Source organism: Carcharhinus amblyrhynchos, chromosome 17, assembly GCF_965287045.1.
Source record: "Carcharhinus amblyrhynchos chromosome 17, sCarAmb.v2.hapA, whole genome shotgun sequence".
NCBI lineage: Eukaryota > Metazoa > Chordata > Chondrichthyes > Carcharhiniformes > Carcharhinidae > Carcharhinus > Carcharhinus amblyrhynchos.
In genome coordinates this window covers 31112270-31134355 of record NC_137340.1, presented here as the reverse complement: position 1 = coordinate 31134355, position 22086 = coordinate 31112270, and the positions used below count along the sequence as shown (strand labels likewise).

Here is a 22086-nt window from a genome sequence, read left to right as displayed (position 1 = left end):
CTTTCTTTCTCTATGAACGGTATACTTTGTCTGTATAGTGTGCAAAAAACATTACTTTTCACTGTATACTAATATGCGTGACAGTAATAAATCAAATCAAACGGAAAATTTCATGTTTTTCACCATGAGGGTGGTGGGGATCTGGAATTTACTGCTCAAATTGGTGATTGAGACTGAAACGTCCAACTTATTTAAAAGGCCTCTGATCCGTATCTACATAACCTGTGAGGCTACTGACCAGGTACTGGAAAGTGGGATTCAAATGAGCAGCAAGACTTTTTTGTTGGCTGGCACAGCCACAAAAGGCTGAATGGCCTCTTTTCATGCTGTAATTTTTCTGTGGTCCTATGGAGATATTTTTTCATTGCATTAAAGGTGCGATGTAAATGCAGGTTGTTATTGTGAAGTTAGGATTTCTTTACTGAGAAATGGGAAAATGACTACCTCTTCCATAATATTAATGATTATTGAACCATATGTGAATGTGCGGATCTGACACATAGGATTCCTGAGGTCACAATTGGGTGAGTAAGTTTTTAATTAGAGATAACCAGGCAATTGCCAGTCTTTGTTATATTCAGAAAGGAATTTCACCCCCAGGAGTTAGGGATTCAAGAATACTAACCTAATGTATTCTGCATGGTGCTGACGTTCTTGTGGCAGAAAGCCTGCTGGGAGTGCAGCTTTCATCTGTTAACAACCATGTTAAACTGGGATGAGGCATTATGAAAATGTCATGCTTTATTTCAGAAAACTGCACACAGAGTGAATTTGTTTTCTTTATAAATTATCTCTTCCATTCAAAAACACCAGACTAGTCTCTTCAAATGGTTGAAAATAGACAGAGTGGAAACCAACATCTGATCTATAGTTAGCCTCCCCACCTCTTTGATTTGACTGGACACTGGGTCTATAAAATAAAAAAAAGCAGGAAATGCTGGAAACACACAGCAGGTCAGGCAACATCTGTAAAGGGACAAACATAAGGTTACCGTTTCAGATCATTGGCCTTTCAGCAGAACCAGTCTTCAAACAAACTATTTGGAATATAAGCAAGATTTTAAAAAAAGCCATCTTAATTATAGAGTATTTTCCCACTTCTGTGGAATCAACACTTTTGCTGTCCTGTAACTGTCTGGCTGTCACCTAATCTAGGAAATATTGAAGGAGCGGCCAGTCTTTTAATGTCCAATGGACGTCAGTCTTTAAGCGACAATTGTAGATTTGGAAATCACAAATTTGCTGCATTTTATGTCACCTTGAAGTATTCATTTAAAGTGACAGTATTACAGGGATGGTGGAAATGTTCAATTTTGGATTTTGTTGAGAAGTAGCTTTAATCGTGAGCCAGTTGTCCATTTGACCAGGTTCATTGATGCCAACAGTTAGACAAATGATAAAAGTTATATGCTTATTTTTGGGGACTTGTTGAAAAGCAGGGCACAGACTCTGTACAATAATGTCATATTGTTCCTCACTTGAAGATAAACATTTAGTGCAGCTACTTTTATAAAAGGAAATTGACGGATCAGCGTCCAGATCATTAAGGGGAGGGGAGAAGTTAATAAACGAGAAAGCGAAACAAATGACAACTTATCTTCAAGGCAGGACTGTTTTTTTTGCATATCCCAAGACACAGCTGTATGGGTTGGCAGAGTAGTTCAGTCTGTAATTTGATCCCTGACGCTGAAGAGATGACCTTTGGCCTGCTTCCCAGCATTCACCTGCCACAGATTGTTCTTAATCTTGTGATTCAGGAAGTTCTCTTTAAAGTGTATGGAAAGTAGGTGACAAACACGAGAGTTCATTTTAGAAGTGTTGCAGGAGGGAATAGAAGTAAAGGTAAGTGAACTCAAAACCGGGAGTTAAAAATGTGGGTGACGGCCAGAAAAGTGTTCTATCAAATCAGTGAGTGTCAGTTTTTACTGAAGACAAGAGTTGAAGCCGTTTGTGTTCAAGCTGACGGAGCAGTGTGACATGTTGTAACAACCACCACCACTCAGGAATGTCTGTGCCTAACCGAGGAGTGGTATGTGTGATTAACCTGAACTTTACCAAGCCAGAAAAGTGAACAGAAATGCTGTGTCAAATGCTTTCTGTCTACATTCTATTTGTAGAGTTCCCACTGTATAATCAGCTATTGCCCAGAAAACACAGAATTCCCATGTCGGTCGTGTCATTACACAAGAGTGTTGGAATTCACTAAAGTACTGGGTAGTTGTGTTGCAAAAGGTCGGTGCCATGTGTTAGTGTGGACAGCAAGCATTTGTTTGATGGACTAACCTAATGTCGTCACAATAGAAAAGCTTTTTGTTTGGAATAGATTGTCATTATCTTACGGCTAATGGAAAAGAACAAGCTGCAGCAAAGGGGTTGTATTTCAGTCCTGTGGAATCGTGCTATACTGAGGTTAATATCACTTGCAGCCTGGTAATTGTTTTCCATGAAACCTGTGCCTTTGTATTGTAGACTCTTCTGTTGAAATACATTTGGGACTAACTTAACCATGGTGAAATTGTTGGATATACTTCTGAATATATGACCCAGTTTCAATCATCACTTTGCTGAACGGAGCTACATCGTGACCTCTAAAGTAGGGAAGAAATTGGAATGTGATGCACCAACTTATTAGGCCTAATATAGCCCTGAGGATGCCAATTTGGCAGTGAAATGGTCTGTATCCAATCTGCACAGACACTGGCCACACTGCCAAGCTTGTTGGGACGCCTAACACAAATGTAAATTAGGGGCCTCATTAAAGGACTCTTTTGACAAATTCATCATCACAAATTCATAAGTGGGTCAGATACAAGACCTCCCTCACTGAGGGCTTTGCAGTGTTTTGCTCCGTGGCTGTCAACTAAAGTGAAGTAGTTTTATTACATATTACTGTAGCTTCCTACAGAGCAGGAATATTTCCCCAATTTCACAGCAGTCGTGATAGGCCCCTGCCCACACACTTGCTCCTACCAGCGGATTGTTCCAATTTCCCCTTCAGGACCTTTCATGTATGGCTACGGTGAGGCAGGTGATCCCAACTCCCATCAGGCAACCTGCTCGATGAGGTGTGATGAGCTTGTTCCAGTTGTTGCAATAAGGCTAAAGAACCCACTTCTTCTGATCCTTGGGCCTTTTACTTTGGCACACGCTGCCTCTTTAGAACAGAGCCTGGATCTGCTTTCAATCCCACCATTCCTTGGTGAGCACTCTTCTAATCAATTCGTGTCTTCTGCAAGGATCAATTGATTAGGCCTGTTTTTTTTAAAAAAAGAAAGAAGATTGTTAGAAACAATCCACCACGAATTGGCAGCTGATGCTGATAACTGCAGCTAGTGACTCTTGATGTTACAACAAGCAAACATTAAGGCAACACTATCAACTTTCAAAATTAAAGTTATTCTGCAGGTAAAGGACTGTTCATAAAACATTTGTACTTTTGAAGCCTGGATACCTTTTATGTATAGTGAAAGGAATGTAACACCTGGGAAGAGAAGAAGAAAACAGACAGAGTTTTCAGAGGACAAAATAAAGTCTTCTAAATAGAAGTAAGACTGGGAGTGGTTGTATAAAGATAGTAATTACATCTAAATCCCACATGGAAGCATGCCTGTAATTCCAAGATTTTCTTTCTAATGTTTCTAACATTAACATATTTTGAGGGCTGCCATACATGCTAAGTGTAGTTTACTCCAATGTGAGATACCTTGATCCCTGTAATTGGAGTTAATTAACTTGTTACAACCCATGGTTGCTCTGCCTCCTAGCAATTCAGAACCAAAGTAAGACTTTGTGCATAAATAACAATTAAAAGCAGTCTTGCCGAAACAATTTTGCAGAAATACCTCACGTAATTTCTTAGACACTATTCCTCTTGCTCACAAGACTCCCTTGAGGCAACTGACCCCTCCACAGCCATCAAACAAGGCCAAAATGGAGCAGATTCTTGAGGCAGGGAAAAGTGCCAGACCAGTCACTGTTCCTTCTTAGTATCTCTCATGGCAACCATCTACCACACCTCTATGTGATTCATGCTACGACAACAATCACTTGCATTTAAACAGCAGCTTTTGTGTTATAGCATGTCCCAAGGTGGTTTGATGCTGAGCCACACAGAGATTTTGGAACAGAGAAAGGTAGGCACACCCCTTATTTGGTAGAGTAATTAGAAGATGCTAATTCTCTGTGACATCACTAGCATCAACTACATGTTTGCTATTGTTTAATTATTTATTTCTGTTATCTGTTTTTAAATTTACTTTTCACTTGTTTTGGATTGTTTTCTCTTCCTACTCTTCTGGATTACATTCCAGTACTTTTCTGCATTGACTTTATTAATAACATTGAGTATTTTATTAAGATTGGGCAAAGTAACCTGCATCTAATGCTACAGATACAATGCAACATCAATCAGTGTACTGCCATGCTAACACAGTATACAAAATGTGTGTAGCTGCGAAAACTTCATGTGTTAAGATACTCTGAGTTTTGGATAAAACTGAAGCACAGTTACATTGTACGCTTATTTGGCAATTGGAGATGGAGAGGAAGGTAAGCAACAGAGGAAACAGAAATATTTGGACTCGCATCAATAATAAATTGATTCACATGGTGTTGGATACAACTGGTACACTGAACTTGAGGAAAACGAACAGGTCATTAGAGTGTAATTGTTAAAATAGAGTGGGGAACTTGCCCACCATTTCTTTACCACCCTGAACTGGGTGACTGCCTTTTTACATTTTGGTCACCTGCCCCAAAGTGCTGGGCTGCTCTTTAAATATACAGATTAGGCATTGATATTAATGTCCGGGAGGGCTTTGCTATACTTTCTTCAGACTGGAATCAGGGAGGGTGATCCAAGTCAGGGTAATGGCCACCAGACTGAATCAACTCTGACTTGAACCAAGGCCGAAACAGAGCCAGCAAGGTAAGTTCTTTATTTCCCTTTTGGTCCATCGTGGACTTGGAGGAGCTGAAGTGCCCCATAAGGGAATTTTGGACATCCCTGTCTCAGGCATTCCCTCTCCCTCAACCAAAACTCAGAGCAGTTACCTTGTGCCAGGGCCATTCTCCTGTTTTTTGTGCACTCGTAGTCCACTAACTTCACTTTCCTCCTGTTTGGTGTCAGATAGTTTTATAACAGGAAAACTTCATGTTGTTAAATTCCATTCATTTTGTATTATGTAACTTTTAGTGAAATTTTCTCTTCTCTTGTGAACACAAGATTCCCAATTTGCATTTTTTTAGATCAATAAGTTTTCAGTAACTCTGTACTGGAGAGTCCATTTGTCATCATCTTGCAAAAGTGTTTGAGAAGCCTTTTTCCTAACCTATTTGTGAGCCTTTCGTAAGGTTAAAATGTAACGTTGCATATCTTGCATGTTTCAACATAAGGCTCAAAAAGGCTCTTATTTGTATTAAATCAATTGAAGAGACAGGTCATCCAAACTAGCAAACATCTGCACAGAAAACAAAAAAAACATGTGGTTGCTGGAAGTCTGCAACAAAAACCTTTAATGTGGGAAACACAGGTCTGGGAGTACCTGTGGAGAAAACATTATCCTGGATATTCTGAATGGCAGGATTTCCCACCCCATCACCTGAAAAGATATGGCATGGTTTCCCTCCAGCCTCCAGAGCAGGAAACACTCCCCGTTTCTGATCCCGCCCTGGGACTTGAGAGAATTGTGTCCCAAAACTCAAATCTGGGTTGTGGTCCCAGTCATAGAGGTTAGCAGCATGGAAACAACTTGTCCGTGCGCTTTTTAAAAAGAAACGCCTAAACTATTCCCAATCGTCCACATTTGGCCCATATCCCTCTATAGATAGGGAATACATCCCCACTGGTACTGGCTGCTATCCTTTCCTTAGCTGTCTAATTGGCTGGAGACAGGACTTCTGTCCCTTACTTGGGAGGAGGACCTACCTCTGAAATCTGCAGGCCAAACTGATTGGCTGGTTGCTCAGTACTCCCAGTAGTGGTCAGGACTGTAACTATCTAAAAAGCATTCAGATAGTTTCATGGGTACAATAGGTATAGAGGGATATGGGCTAAATGCGGGCAATTGGGATTAGTTTAGGGGTTTTAAAAAAAAAATGGCATGGACAAGTTGGCCGAAGGGGCTGTTTCCATGCTGTTAACCTCTGACTGGGACCATGCCATGTCTTTTGACCCTTACCTTGTTAATTATGCTGCTAGAGATTTTCCACTGTTTTGTGGAGGGGCAAGAATGATGGCATAAGTTCTGCCATCTTATTGAGGTGTCATGTTGAAAAAGGTGCCCTGATCACTGAAGAAAGAAGATGGATCTCCAGGAACACTTGAGGCTGAGAGATGGACCTTCTTGATGACATTGAGTCTGGAAAGTCCACCTGTAGATGTTCCCCTCCCACCCACTGCTGTGGTGTTTGGGGTCCAGGGTTTCTGGCGTCCTCCATCCCAAACTCCAGAGGCAGCCCCAGGCATTGTTCAGGGGCTTCCCCACATCTGCATACCATGTTGCCCCAAACGTGTTCTGGATTGGCATGTTTTCCATAGTGTCGCAGAGAATTGGGAGTGGGGGGGGTTTCATCTGAATCCCAATGTCAGGTTTTCATCTGCATCCTTTTAGTAGGATGCAAATCAGTTTCATGTCTGCCTCCGGTGAGTTTCCGCATCTGCAGTGACGGGCATCAACATAAATCCCACGTGGAAACAATCTTTGGACTGAATCCCCTTCCCCTTGCCCGCACTGCCATTGAACCAGCTGGGAGGAGTCCAAGACCAGGTGAGGGGAGGTGAGACCCAAGAAGTGGTGGCTGTCTTGCTGGAGGGAGTACCAGCAAGGCAGACGTTGTGGGATGGTGCCCGATATGAAAAAGAAGTCAATGAAAGAGGTGCCTACTTGCCACTTGAGGTCTGGGGGGGGTGGGTGATTTTCTAGACTCCCTTCTGCCAGCCTGAAAATTGAGGTCTTGCAGGAAACAGCCCTTGAATAGTCATTAAGTCCTTTCCTAAAGGCTTGAATTTGGGTAGGGATGCATGGGCTGGCCTACACATTACCCATGCTATTGTAAAATTCTGAACAGGATGGTGGGATATCCAGGGAATTTCACAGCCCCTCTCCCCAACAAAGCTGCCAGTGGGACAATGTTTTGGGTTGCTTTGTCAAAATAATAACTTACTCCTGTGCACTGCAAAGTATTTGAAGTCCCCAAATGTTTTAATCTGTTGCAGATTATGCTCTGTATTTTTCACATGGGGTCAACTAGATGCAAGAAACTAATACTGGGGTATGGGGGAAGATTTGATCTGGCCAGCTCACTTGCTGGTCACTGTTCATTAGCCAAGGGAGTCTTGTGAGCAAGAGGCTGAGTAGGGGGCATTTTGGAGGAGTTGAAATGTTATTGGAGCTCTATTGATATTGAATCAGATCATAGCCCTCCCCCAAACACTCTGTTCCTGTAGTCCGATCACTGGTCCGATCACTAGTCCGATCATTGTCCCTCCATCAGTGATCTTGCTTTTGGAATCCCATCCCCCAACCCCTCTGTCTGTACAACCACATTTCCTCCATTAACTTTTACCTTCATACCAAGTTTAAGGCCATTGCCCAACCATCTTTCTTGGCTCAGCACTCATTTTCCTGATGCCTTTTTTCGGATGCCTTTCGCTGTTAAAGGCATAATAGGCATGTTGTTGCTCCTGTCCCTTCACAATGTGGACTCTTATTGACTGGGCTGCAGGATTGTCCAATTTTCAGTGAAGATATGTGAGTAAGTCGGCAGCTGGTAGATTAATTTTGAAATTAGTGGAGTATTCTGACTAATTGAATTAAGGAAACAGAAACATCCCCAGACCAAAGTTTCCCCTAGTGGCTGCACTGTATTTACACCAAAGGCATTCTGGCTATTAGTAAATTAGTGGGATATATCTCAAGTCACTGACAATTTTATGCCCATTTATAGAGATTATCTGAAGTGATTGTTTGTTTGTTTGTTTGTTTGTTTGTTTGTTTGTTACAAGGAAAGGAATGTACAAATGCATTTTCATTATAGTAATATCACTTTAGATGTGAAAGGTTCATTTGAATGGTTGTCCTGCTGCTGGCTTCCAAAGTGGTACGATTGTGTTCTTAATACTCTTGAGAGTATGATTTTTTTAAAAGTTTTTGGGGAAGAAATGTAACTTTATTCTAGTGATGTGACTGCATATTGACTTTCTTCCTGTTCCATTACAGGATCCTTCAAAGTTGCATAAAAAGAAGAGAGGCTCTCTCAGTGGATCTCGTTTAAATAAATATGGTAAAAATGATCAGAATGTGAATGAGGAGCTGCCAGGTTTGAAGAGTACAGGAGCGGCTAGTGATCAGGCCCACACGTCCCATGCTCACCCTGCTCCCAGACGTCAAGGGGATAATATTGCTGCAGCGTCTGCACAGAACCTAAGGTAGGAAATGGGAGTAAGGGGACCTTTTTTAATAAGACAAGTGCATGAACTGATACATTTTTTTGGAAGCACAAAATGAATGGTGCGCACCCTTTGAACTGCTGATTCAATGGGAAAAAGTGCTGTTTGTTCATTTTGCTTTTGTTGCCTATTTTTATCCTGGTGATGATTGTTTCTCTTAATAGCTTCCATTGAGCCAGACTGTTTAAAATATTTCCAGATTTATTTTTAAACAAATGCTGGGACTCATTGTAGATGCTTTTCAATGACTTTTGGCTGAACCAGTTGCAGCTGATGAACTGGACACTACTATTGCTTTTGCACCACGCTTCCAGATATGTGGTAGAAATTGGATCTTGTCGTGCTGTGTTCAGGAATGGGAACAATATGATCCAGTTTAGGGGACCAATGTCCTGCATCGCAAAGGCTCCTGAAGAGCCTGTGACCCAAAATTATATACATCTTAAAAAATTTTATTGGTGTCGTAAGTAGGCTTATATTAACATTGCAATGAAGCGATTGTGAAAATTCCCTAGTTGCAATACTCTGGTGCCTGTTCAGGGTAAACACTGAGGGAGAATTTAGTATGCCCAATGCACGTAGCCAGCTCGTCTTTTGGACTGTGGGAGGAAACTGGAGTGCCCAAATAAAACCCACACAGACAGTGACCAAAGCTGGGAATTGAACCCAGGTCCCTGGAGCTGTGAGGCAATAGTGCTAACTACTATGCCACTGTACCACCATTGGGGCCATATGGAACTATTTTTGGGGTCCCCGACGGCTGCAAAAAGAAGCTTCCTGTGTTTGAAATGAGGAGCCTGATGCCTGTTCCAGGTCCTGAAACATAACCTGTCTGTGGAGTCAGAAGGACTGTCACCCACTGTTCCACAGTCACTTTCTCTACCTCCCTTTCCATCCGTTCCCCACTCCAACACCTTTACTGGGCCCTATCTTTGCGGCATTGAATCATAGAATCGTAGCATTCTCACGAAGCAGAAGGAGGCCGTTCAGCCCATTGAGCCTGTACCGACTCTTATTACTCCCCTCACAATCCATGTAATCCCATTCGTTTACCATGACCATCCACCCAACCTACACATCTTTGGACTGTGGGAGGAAATCAGAGCACCTGATGGAAATCCATGGGGAGAACGTGCAAACTCCACACAGACGGTGACCCAAGGCTGGTATCCAATCCTGGTCCCTAGCATTGTGAGGCAGCCATGCTAACCATTGTGCTGCCTGACATTTTTGCTCCTCGGGTGCCTGAGCTGTCTCTGAAGGTGAAACAGATTTTGCATAAAATACCAATGAGACCCAACACCCAGTTTTGAACCATTCTTTCTGAACGTGTGCTAACAAAAAGAGACCCCTGTAAATGGAGCCTTGTAGACACTGAACAGTTATGTTTTGTGTGTTTCCACAATGAATGCAGCAGCACCAACATTTAGTTAACTGCGAGTCCATGGAGTCTGTTAGACCCAGTTTGACATTGTGTAGTCAGACATGGCAAAAAACTCCGTGGTACGCCCTCACTGAACCTTACACTGCTTCTGCAACTTGGGTTGCTTTGCTGCTCCAGCATTTCATTCCAGTTTTAGTACAATTTGATAACTAATAATTGCTGACTTAGCGACTTGTGGGACGAGGATTTGAAAAGTTTGAATTGCTGAGCTGGGAGCAAGACAATGGATAAAATAGTTACTTTTTTAATGATTGGTGCCTATTGTCTCCCACTTGATCAGATGCTAAGAACAACTCACTTTGGGTTTCAAGTGTTAAGGTTATTGTTGAGATGTGGGGATAATGTTCAATTTCACCACCATGTAATAATGGATTATTTGTCCATTACAGAACATAATTCAAATCAATGGCCGGGCTATGCAATTTGTCAGGTAACTTCCCGGATGCTGAAGTTAACAATTTACCTCCAACCCCTGCCCTGTGTCTTAAAACTCTCACGTAAATAGCAGAAAGACAGCTGGAAACTTTTCAACATGTTAAATTATGAATAATGTGACCTGTTACATCTCAGCTTTTCCACTCAGTGAGGTGGTACAGTGGTTAGGACTGCTGTCTCACAGCGCCAGGGACCTGGGTTCAATTCCCAGCTTGGGCCGTTGTCTGTGTGGAGTTCTCCCGTGTCTGCGTGAATTCCCTCTGGGTGCTCCAATTTCCTCCCACAGTCTGAAAGACGTGCTGGTTAGATGCATTGGCCATTGCCAAATTCTCCCTTAGTGTACCTGAACAGGCGCCGGAGTGTGGTGACTCAGGAATTTTCACAGTGACTTCATTGCAGTGTGAATGTAAGCCAACTTGTGACACTAATAAACAAACTTAAAACAATGTTCTTCCTTGAGCAGCCACGAACACTTATCTAAAGCAGTTGTAATGTGGTTGAGTTCAATGCAAAGTTTGTAAAGAAGAAAGATGTAACAGTTGTTGGGAAGGCTGACTTTAATATAATAACAGTAAAAAGTCTGACAACACCAGGTTTTAGTCCAACCGATTTATTTGATAATACTCACAAGCTTTCGAGGGGACTGCCTCTTCGTCAGCTAAATGGAGAGTTCGGCCTCAGACAGAGCATATAAAGCACAGACAGTTTAGAGATTACTGATTAAAATGCAAATCCTTACACCTGACCTGCTGTTCAAGACCTGAAGTGGCTGACAATGTGAGTGGAAGGAGCACTGATCACAGGTTACAGAGATGTGTATTGTCTCCAGACAGTACAGTAAATGAGGTTTTGCAAACCCAGGCAAGTCACGGGGGTTAGACGAAGAGGCAGTCCCCTCGAAAGCTTGTGAGTATTATCAAATAAGTCGGTTGGACTAAAACCTGGTGTTGTCAGACTTTTTACTGTGTTTACACCAGTCCAACGCCGGCATTCCCACATCATGTTTAATATAATAATACAGACTATCCACAATAATCTGCTAACAGGAGGTGGTCCCAAGAAAATTGAAGCAATCTACACCTTTAAGAAACAAGGGGTGGGATTTTCTGGCCATGCTTGCCCCGAAGCTGGAAAATCCCATCCAAGGTCAACAGACCTTTGCATGGTCCATATAGTGTCCGCTGCAATTCCCGTGGCAAGTGGGATGGGAAAATTCTGTCCAAGAGCCCTTTTCTCAAAAAAAAGCATTGTGCTGTTAAAGGACTTGGGCAGCAATTGCAACAAAAGTCTGAAGTTTGACCAAGGGATGGAGTTCAAGGGGAGACTGGATGTGGGGGTTGCGGGGGAAGGGGGGGGAGCTGATGAAGAAAGGGGACAATGCGGAAGGAAGGTTGTATAAAGAAGGGGAGTAGGGCGAGGCCTCATGATGGCAGACAGAGGGACAAGAAGGTGGATAAAGAAGACAAGTAATGGAAGGCAGTGGGACGACTGAGGGGAGGGAAACTGGACTCTCAGTAGCCACTGTTGTAGTGCAGAAAACATGGCTGCAAACTCCCACAAACCAAAGGTGCATGAAAATCTTTGGGATCAAAATGATAACACAGTTTACAAAAAGGGATGCACAAAGACCCCAGATGTGAGGCATGGGCATCTCACAGGTGATGGGCTTGGGGGCAGACTGGGTGAATCAAGGAACAGGCTTCCTCTGGAGGCTACTAATCTTTTCCCTCTGGGTTGCTGACATCCTCAATGGTCTAGTGAAGACAGGTGGGCTGGAATGAATGATATGGGTGTGCTGAGCTAGTATTTAATTATGGTGCTGGGACCTTTGAACTGGCCAGCTGATGGCGGGCAGATAAATCAGATGCCAGCCAAACGGGAGATTCGGAAGGGAACTTGCCTCTGCATAATTAATGAGGTTCCGAGTGCAGAATGTGGCGCAGAGTCCCGCCATTCTTGTGGGAAAGGCACTGCACTTAGACTCGAATTGGGAGAACTTCATCCAATGAGTGCCAAATTCCCACGACCACAGACAGTTATAGAAAATAGGACATCTACAATGCTCTCACCTAACTGTAATCTTCTAAAATTCCTCTTGATTCGGGAACTGTTCTTATAGATTGGAAAATGGTGCTGCTATTTAAGAAAAGTGAGTAAAACAAGGGAATCTTAAACCAGTTAGTTGAATATCTGTTAATTACTAGAGTTTTATAATGAAGGGTGGACAATGTGAAAACTTGTTCCCCGATTCAGGTGAAACCACATGAATCCTTACAGAGTTGGTCACAAATGAAGAATCTGCTTTGACTATTTTTGAAGACAGTTGTGGGTAGGGGGAATACCTATAGTTATTATTTATATAGACTGCTGGAAGTCCATGGAACTGAGGATAAATGATTGGCTAGTTGGGAAATGGGTTGAGCAGCAGATAATGGCCGTGTGATTCTAGTTGGCAGAATGTGACTAGTGATGTCCTGTAAGAACCTGTGTTGTGGCTTCAACTGTTGACCACGTTTACAAATGACTGGGATGGCAGGTTAGAAAGTCACACGTGAACTGTTGCCAATGTTGAAAAGGTGTAAATCGGTACATATTATAGCTAAGGAATCATGAGAAAAGATTTGCATTTGTATAGCACTTTTCACAACCACTCTGTCTCAAATTGATTATTAAAGAGGAGCCACTGTGGTAATGTAGGAAACATGGCTGCAAACTCCCACAAACCGTAATGTAATAATGACGAGATAACCGTGATGTTAGTTGAGCGATAATGACCGGAATTCTCCAGCTGTCCACAGCCCGCTGCCACTGTCAGAGAGGACGGAGAGTTTGACACTCAGTCAAACCTCTATTCACTGCAGCAAGATGGGGAGTCCCGTTGGTGTGAACAGCTGGAAACTTCCGGCCAGTATTGGCCAGGACACTTGGGATACCTTCAAACTAGCTCCAGGAGATCTCTTCCCGCCACCTGAGCAGACTGACAGAGTCTTAATTCTCATCAGAAAGATGGCACCTCCAACAATGCAACATTCCCTCGATACTGCACAATACTGAGTGCCAACATCTATTTTTGTGCTCCAGCCCTACAGTGAGACTCGAACGAGAATTTTGTGATTTGGAAATGAGTGGATTAGAGGGGAGTTGGGAATACTTTTTACATTGGAGTCTGAAACTTGCTGCCTGAAAGTATGGGTGGGCACGGTTAAAGCAGGAAAAATACTTACATTTGCAATTAAAAATGCTGTAACCTACAGTTCTTTGTATATGATCGAGCTGGGAGCTGTAAGAGGGATTAGGCTGGATGAGTCTTCCAACTGGCACATACTGAATGACTTTCTTCTGTGCTGTAAATTTTCTGCTTCCTGAGTTGGTATACAATTACTGAAATGGAATATTCTAATTTCAGTGCATGTTACCCCACTGGGAGCATTATTGCATCTGCCTGTTCAAGCTGTGCACCCTCGCTGGGTCTGTTTTCAGCAGCAGAGGTGGGGGGAGCACGTAAAATAGGACAGGTGCCCAGCCCATCACATCTGCGTCCACCCACTGAGCTTACCCCAGGGCACCCACTGAAATTGGCTGCCCGTCCACCAAATGGAAATAAATAATCAAGGGTCAATTGAGCTTGTTAACGAACCAATAGTCCGCCTGCAGCATGTTTTAGCTGTGGGGCTGGTGAAGAGTGAGTAGCTTTGAGCCACCGTTTCTTCCTGCTTGGAAGAATGAGGAGATGTGAGGGAATGGTAGGGGTAGCTATTGCCCCTGGGCACCCATAAAATTCAGTCCCAAGTTTCTAATAGAGCAGAGATAGCAGCTTCTCTTTTGGTTAAAGAAAATGCCGGAAAATCTCAGCAGGCCTGGCAGCATCTGTAAGGGGAGAAAAGAGCTGAAGTTTCTGGTCCACATGATCCTTTTGTCAAAGCAATTTTTATGTGTAATGATTGCATTGAACAAGGGAAAGGGTGCTGTTTTGCACAAAATATCCACACGCATTGTGATCGCTTATTCAAACAATTGCTTCTTTATCAATTTTATCTTATTGATAGTGAAAACATCCCAGCAGATCTCCAGGTAAAACAAAGTACTTCTGTTCCGACTGCAGTTGGAGCTGTTGTTCCTGGGTATGTAACCAGCTGCCTGGAGGTGTGGTTTAACAGAACAGCTAATGCATGAGCCTTCTGTCGAACTTAACTTTGTTTTTTGACTGCTAAGTGAAATGGACCATTGAAGTATCTAAAATTGTGATTGATTCCCCTACTGTTGAAATGTCATGCATTACAGTACATTGCGTTAATCTGTGCATGAGCATTCTGGAGTGTAGTTTGTGTGTATGTTATAAATATAAAGATTTCCCCCCCGGAAGAAGTAAAATTAATTTAATTTTGTAAGTGAAAATTTGTAGTTTTACTAAAGTTTGTGTCGGCTGAATCTATTTAGATTGCAGAATGCATGTCCTATTTCAAAACATGTTTGATTCATCAGGGATGTTGCAGTGTGAATGAACGGTTATATTAACCATGACCTTGCATTGTGTAACAGAATAGAGGGCAGGCTGCTGAGTTATAGTACAGTGCACATCCATGGTATTATTGCTGCGAGATACAGGGTGGTGTCTGTCATTATTCTGAGTGATGGAAAGCTCTTTACAACACTCCCCTTTGTTTCTGTTTTCAGGCAGGAAGCCTGGGGTCATTAACAACATCACTTTTGTTTTCAGATTTCTCTATGTTCTGTATATCGTCACTTTTGTGTCAACCTTCAACATATGAGAAGTGTGTGTGACTGATTACAATTGAGCATCAACACTGCAGCTTTTATTCAGTTATTTGGAATATTGAAACATGAGTCAGGGAATGAAGAATGTTAGCTCTTGAGGATAGATTGGATAGGCTGGGGTGGTTTTCTTTGGAAGACAGGAGTTTAAATTGAGGGTACTGGACAGAATGGGTAAGAGGGACCTCGTTTCCTTAGCAGAGAGGTCAGTCATAGCAGGGGGATGGGGGGGGGGGATTATAGATTTAAAATAATAGACGGATTAGAGGGAAATTGAAGAATATATTCTTCTGTGGGTGTTAGGGGTTTGGAACTCACCACCTGAAGGGCTGGCAAAGACAGCAACCCTGATCGCCTCAAAAACAAATACTTGCATGTGCACTTGAAGCGCTGTAATCTAAACCTGACACTGATCAATAAATACAAGGCCAAGAGTTGAAAAGGAAGGTTAGCCTGGATTATGTCTTTACAGTTAGACACAATAGACTGAATGGCCTTCTTCTGGACCTAGCAGCCTACAGACTAATATGCTAGTGTTTGTTAATATCTACGTACAGATTTCTAATTAAGCAAAAAATAGGCCAGGCAATGTGGGATTTGCCAATCTGAGTTGAAACAATCTGAATAAATTCTAAGTCAATTTAAATTGTGTAAGTTTGACATTGTTACCATGATCAACATTATTTGCACGTCATATAAAAACAACAAAAAAGCTGAGAGGCAATTAACTGAAAATTGTGATCTTTAAATTTTGATTAGTTTAGTATTTTAAAGGTTACCTTTATTTTTGATTGCTTTTCTGCTTGTGCATGTAGCTACAATGAAACCAATTTCCAGCTGGTTACACCACAGCAGATCCTCGTGGACACGCCTGACTGCAGCAGCGGGAGGCCAGAAACATTTCATGCTCAGGCATCAAATCTATGGGTGTAATATTTATATTAAAGAAATTCAAAGTGCCGAACACGCGAGGAAACGGGAGATAATGGCGCCAGTTTTGTTTGGCGAGTTGCAATCTTACGGCACATGGTGTAAAAAAAGGGCTGGGGACGGGGTGGAGCCTAATGAAGGGTGGAACGAGGTTGTAAGATCACGCTCCATAACTTTGACGAGCTTCTATCGAAGGGGTGGTGCATTCAGGCTGCTCCTTGGCTCATAGAAATCATACAGACACATTCACGTGTCCTCTGCCAGATTGGCCTCCAGGGACCATTTTAAGGATCGCAGGTTAAGCTGCTCGACGTTCACGACAAATGGATGACTGCTGTGCCCATTGGAAGCTGAAGGTTGTGTGGTGGGGGTCCTGCAACAGGCATCGGACCCTGATTCAAATAGCTGTGCGTTTCACGGCCCGAGCAGGAATTGAGTTGCACGAGCCTCTAGCATGTAGTTGGTTGAGATGGGCGAGTAGGGGTGGGTCACTGGATTGAGGTGGCTGGTGGAGGAGTGTCTATTTGACAATCATCTTCTGCCTGATGACCCATTTTCAGAATGAACCGGCAGCAGACAGGTTCAGTATTGCCCCAAATGGGGTAACATGCGCTGAAATTAGAATATTTATTCTATTTCAATGACACGCACACCAGTTCGGGAATCAACTCTTTTGCTGCTTAAAAAGTGAACTGATAAAGTTTATTTATTAGTCACAAGTAGGCTTACATGAACACTGCAATGAAGTTACTGTGAAAATCCCCCAGTCGCCACACTCCGGCACTTGTTCGAGTGCTCTGAGGGAGAATTGAACATGACCAATGCACCTAGCCAGCACATTTTTGGACTGTGGGAGGAAACCAAAGCACCTGGAGGAAACCCACAGAGAAACGGGGAGAATGTGCAAACTCCACACAGATAGCGACCCAAGCCAGGAATTGAACCCGGGTCCCTGGTGCTGTGAGGCAGCGTGCTACCCACTATGCCACTGTTAGTTTCTTATTGGATAGTTCATGATGTGAGCAGATGCAGCTTAATACGGACCATAGCAGTTAAGTGCAGGAACATGTTGAGGCAGGCAATTGGAGCCTGTGTGGACTCATTTGTATTTGGCACATCAGAAGTCAAATGACATCAGCAAACACCTTGAGTCTACAATTTAATTACAAGCTTAAAACGAAGATACTTGTGACACATGCTGGTTTCTTTGTTCTTCGCAATATGTGACACCATTTTAATAGCCTCCTGTACTTACTCTTGTCAGGGGAATGGTTTAGATTTTAATTAAACTTGAAAGCATCTTCAGTAAATATTAACTAATGCAAACTCCATTGCTGTCAGATTGTTACACAGTAACTTAGTGTGGTGGTCATCAAGGCATTGCAGCTTCTTCTTTCCAGACACGGTGGAAACAAATTTCTTTCCAGTGTGTTGTGCTACTCTGATGGACCAAGGATAACATAAACGGTGCCAGGCAGTGGTTGAGAGAGAGAGAGTTCAATCAGAATTTCCTTGGTCAGCTTATTTGTGTAGATACTGTAGTCAGTGGTGTACATCTGTATAAAATGGAGTGGCACAGTTGTTAGCACCGCTGCCTCAGAATGTCAAGGACCAGGGTTCGATTCCTGGCTTGAGTTACTGTCTATGTGGAGTTTGCACATTCTCCCCATGTCTGCATGGGTTTTCTCTGGGTGCTCCGGTTTCCTGCCACAGTCCGAAAGACGTACTGGTTAGGTGAATTGGCAATGCTAAATTCCCCCTCATCCAAACATGCGCTGCTGGAGTGTGGCAACGAGATTTTCACAGTAACTTTATTGCAGTGTTAATGTAAGTCTACTTGTGACTAATGAGTAAAGTTTACTAACTAGCTGGAAAGCATATTTTGATCCGTATTAAAATGATGACCAGGAACTAATGTGCACTACAGGACATGTGGGTTATACTGCGTGTTCTTCAAATTTTAATCAATTTCTTTGCTGCCAAGATACTCAAATTTATGCAATGAAGTTTATCCCATTAAAGTGATATGAATCTTCAACCCCAACTGAGAAAGTACTTTATAAATTTGTTATGCTATATCCATCTTTGTATTGGTAACTGTGCAAAGGAGCTTGATTTTGTAATAAGCTGGATGCATTTGACAGAAAGCTAGATAAACACTTGTGGGAGAAGTGAATACAAGGTTATGCTGATGGGGGTTAGATGTGGGGGGCGGATCGTGTGGAGTGTAAAGGCCTGCTTGGACCAGTTGAGCTAAATGGCCGGTGTATAACTGTGATAAAAGGTGGCTTCATTTTCTGAACTACATTGAAGTCTTCTGATGCTCCTTGGTTTCTGTTCATTGCATCATCAAAGATGGAACTATATCCCCAGAGTCTATCAAAAATCTGCTGAGAAAAGTTGAAAAACCTTTTTAAGTTGAACGGTACATCCAGCTGTATTTCATGTAAATTACTCATTGTTGATAGCTTGTAGTTTTTGTTCCAACAGTTAATTCACATATGTTGGAACACCTCCCAACTAACAACATTGACACAGTCCAAGTTAGTTGATATGCAAGACATCTGTGCTATTTTTGGGTTGTTGGTATCACGTGCCACATTAGTTGCAAACAGTATTCCTGCCTGAGACACTGACCCTGAACTTGTCTCATTATTTTATTCTAAAAACATGCCTCTAATTAAGAAACATAATGCATTCTATTTGGTTGCTTACATTACTGGGAGAGTGGGTTTGGGAAATGGGGAGTGGGGACAGCTGAAATGGCTTGCACAACTTACCTGCACCAGTCCCATTGACTTTCCATCGGTTTCAATTTTAACCTGCTCTTCTAAACAGAAGAAAAGGACGCTTGGTAGAAAACTGGCTCCTTTTAAATATGCACATCAAGCCTTGGTAATGTCACTGGGGCCCGACTGCAATGTTAACCAAAGCCCTCAAGAGAAACTATTGGTCCTTTCCGTGCTAATCCAACCCAATGGGACGTAGTGATTTTTTAAAAAAAATCATTTGTGGGACATGAACATCGCCAGCTGGCCAGGGCTGATGAAGAATGATGATGATGATGATGATGATGGCTGGGAAAGGTAAATTGGTGCATCAGATTACAATCCAGAGAAATAATATGCAAGTGAATGGTTAACTATTTATTTACAAGGAAGCCACTGTAGACTTCTGAATGTTGGCCATGTGACCGGAGGACCTGTCCTGTCCCACATGATGCCCACACTTAATTAATCATGCGACCGTCCAACTCCTCTCCCATCCGTTTCCTTGAGCACCCTTACCTTCCTGGTCGAGGCCTCCTATCATTTGTCCTTGCCTGCTATTTCACAGTGGGTTCAGGTGGAAGATTCTTGTAGGTGAGTCCTGGGAATTAAAATATCCTAGGATCCCAGCTGAGGAATTCCAGCAGACTTGTGACTACCATGGCTTCATCACACAAGTTCCTTTAATCTCAACTATATTACTTTCATGTAGTAATTAAGTTATGTCCTGAAACATTCCTATAAATCTGTATTTCATGAACCATGTGTTGGATTTATTATCGTAATCTCACCAGAATGCCTCTAACTACTTTCTTCATTATAGACTCCCGAGATATTTATCAAAATAAATGGCAAGCTTCCAGGCACATCATTCCCTGGATCATGCCTCTACTTTAAAAAAAATTGTAATCATAATTCTATTTTGTAGGCTGCAAGCCTTTCACAGAGTTGAGAGTTAACGTGAATTAGGACTACAAGGCTGTCTGAAAGTTTGTGACACACATGTATCATTAACAACAATTTGTACTGATATACAGCACCTTTAACGTTGTGAAACATCCCAAGGTACAGATCATAACAGCATTGTAAAACGTAGTGTGACATCGAGCCAAATAAGGAGATATCAGGCTAGATGACCACAAGCTTTGTCATTGAGGTAGGTTTTAAGGAGCGTCTGAAAAGAGCAAAGGAATTCCAGAGCTTAGAGCCCAGGCAACTAAAGGACCGTTCACCTCTGAAAACACGTACCAACAGATTCAAGAATAGCTTCTTCCCTGCTGTCATCAGACTTTTGAATGGTCCTATCATATATTAAGCTGATCTTTAAAGTCAAGACTTTGCTTGACCGGGAACCAGTGTCGAGTTAGCGAGCACAGGGACTTGTTGCAAGTTAAGACACAGGCAGAGTAAAATATAGGAGACAAAACAGTAGTGTTTAGAAATAGTTGAAATGACAAATGCATGAATGAGGGTTTCTGAAGCAGATGAGCTGAGATGGGCAAAGCCATAGAATATGTATAGAAAGAGCCCATTGAGTCTGTACCCACCACAATCCCACCCATACTCCACACATTTACCCTGCTAATCCCCCAGACACTAGGGTCAATTTAGCATGGCCAATCAACCTAACCCTTTGGACTATGGGAGGAAATGCACACAAACACCAGGAGAGGCATGCCTTATGAAGTTAGGTTGAGGGAGCTGGGACTCTTTTCCCTGGAGAGACGAAGGTTGAGAGGCGACCTGATAGAAGTTTACAAAATGTTGAGAGGAATAGATAGGGTGGACTCTGAGGCTATTTCCCCGGGTTGAAATGGTTGCTACGAGAGGACACAGATTTAAGGTGCAAGGAGGGAAGTTCAGAAGTGATGTTAGGGGTAAGTTTTTCACTCAGAGGGTGGTGAGTGAATGGAATCGGCTGCCGTCAGTGGTGGTGGAGGCGAACTCGCTGGGGTCTTTTAAAAGACTTCTGGATGAGTATATGGGGTTTAATGAGATTGAGGGTTATAGATAGGTCTGTAGGTTGGTAGGTGTTGATGTGATCGGTGCAACTCATGGGCCGAAGGGCCTGTTTGTGCTGTAGTGTTCTATGTTCTAACATGCAAATTCCACACTGATAGTGACCTGGGACCAGAATTGAACCTGGGTCCCTGGCACTGAGAGGTAGCAGTACTAAGTCAATTGATATTATTCAGTGGAATTGGCTGTCTTAGTGAGAACACAAATATGAGATTAGAAACTGGTCTCAAGTGTAACAGCAAAGTTGTAAACAAACTGGTGAATGACCAGGGAGAGGAATAGAGTTGGTAGCTAGGGGACAGAGCTTGGAATGGGGACCAAAAACAATGGCTTCAGTCTTTTCAGTATTTAATTAGAGGCAATCGTCACACTCATTGTGTATTGGAAGTTAGAGAAGCAGTCTGCAACAATGGAGGAGCTCAGAGATGTGGTGGAGAGGTAGATATCATCAGCGTAAGTGTTTAAATTAACCTTCAAATCATCCAGCAAAAGCCAGCATGCAGATGAGAAATAGGAGGGAGCCAAGGATAGAAGCTTGAGGGCCACCAGAAGCAAAGGTGTTGGAGCAGGAAAGGAAGCCATTGTAAGCAATTCTCTGGCTGTTGTTAAACAAAGAAATATGGAACAAGTAAGAGCAGTCGCACCCAGCAGGACAACAGTGGAGAGGCTTTGGTTGAGGATGTTAGTCAATTGTGAAAAAGGCTGCAGACGGGTCAAGAAGGATGAGGAAAGAAAGTTTATCTTTATCACAGTCACACAAATGCCATTTGTGATTTTGATAAGACCTGTTTCGGTACTGTAGCATGGACGGAAACCTGTTTGGAGGGGTTCAAACGTGGAGCCCGGAGAAAGATGGGAATGGATTAGGCAGGTGACAATATACTCAAAGATTTTTGAGAGGAGGAAAGGGAGGCTAATGGTGGGATGGTAGTTTGCATGGATAGTGGGATCAACTGTTTTTTTCCAGAGAGGGTTGATGGTGGCAGATTTAAAGGAGAGTGGATAAACCTAATAATTATCTCCAAATAATTTATAACTATTGAGTCAGACAAAGGAGTTGAGGTATTGGAGGGGAACCACTGTGGTCAACTGTGTCCGAGGATGCAAAGAGATGGAGGAGGGATAATGTCCCACAATCAGAGTGACAGAATGTCTATGATATCTTTTGTTTGGGGCTATTTCCATACTAAGGATGAGTGAAAAACCCGATTGAGAGATTCAGATAACAAATAACAGAAATGACAAGTTAATGGTCAGTGAAGAAACAA

General features: G+C 42.6%; 1 protein-coding gene across 13 annotated transcripts in view; it reads left to right on the top strand.

Annotated features, from left to right (window-relative positions):
- The window catches only part of LOC145354415 (uncharacterized), a 266934-nt gene that overhangs the window by 47456 nt on the left and 197392 nt on the right, over positions 1-22086 (top strand). For 12 of the 13 annotated variants that reach the window (XM_080205707.1, XM_080205705.1, XM_080205706.1 and 9 more), the window contains 2 exons: positions 8220-8428; positions 14375-14449. In XM_080205707.1, coding sequence (XP_080061833.1) covers positions 8220-8428; positions 14375-14449 — 284 coding nt within the window. The remainder of the gene's footprint in view (positions 1-8219; positions 8429-14374; positions 14450-22086) is intronic. The other variant, XM_080205710.1, reaches the window with a different exon arrangement.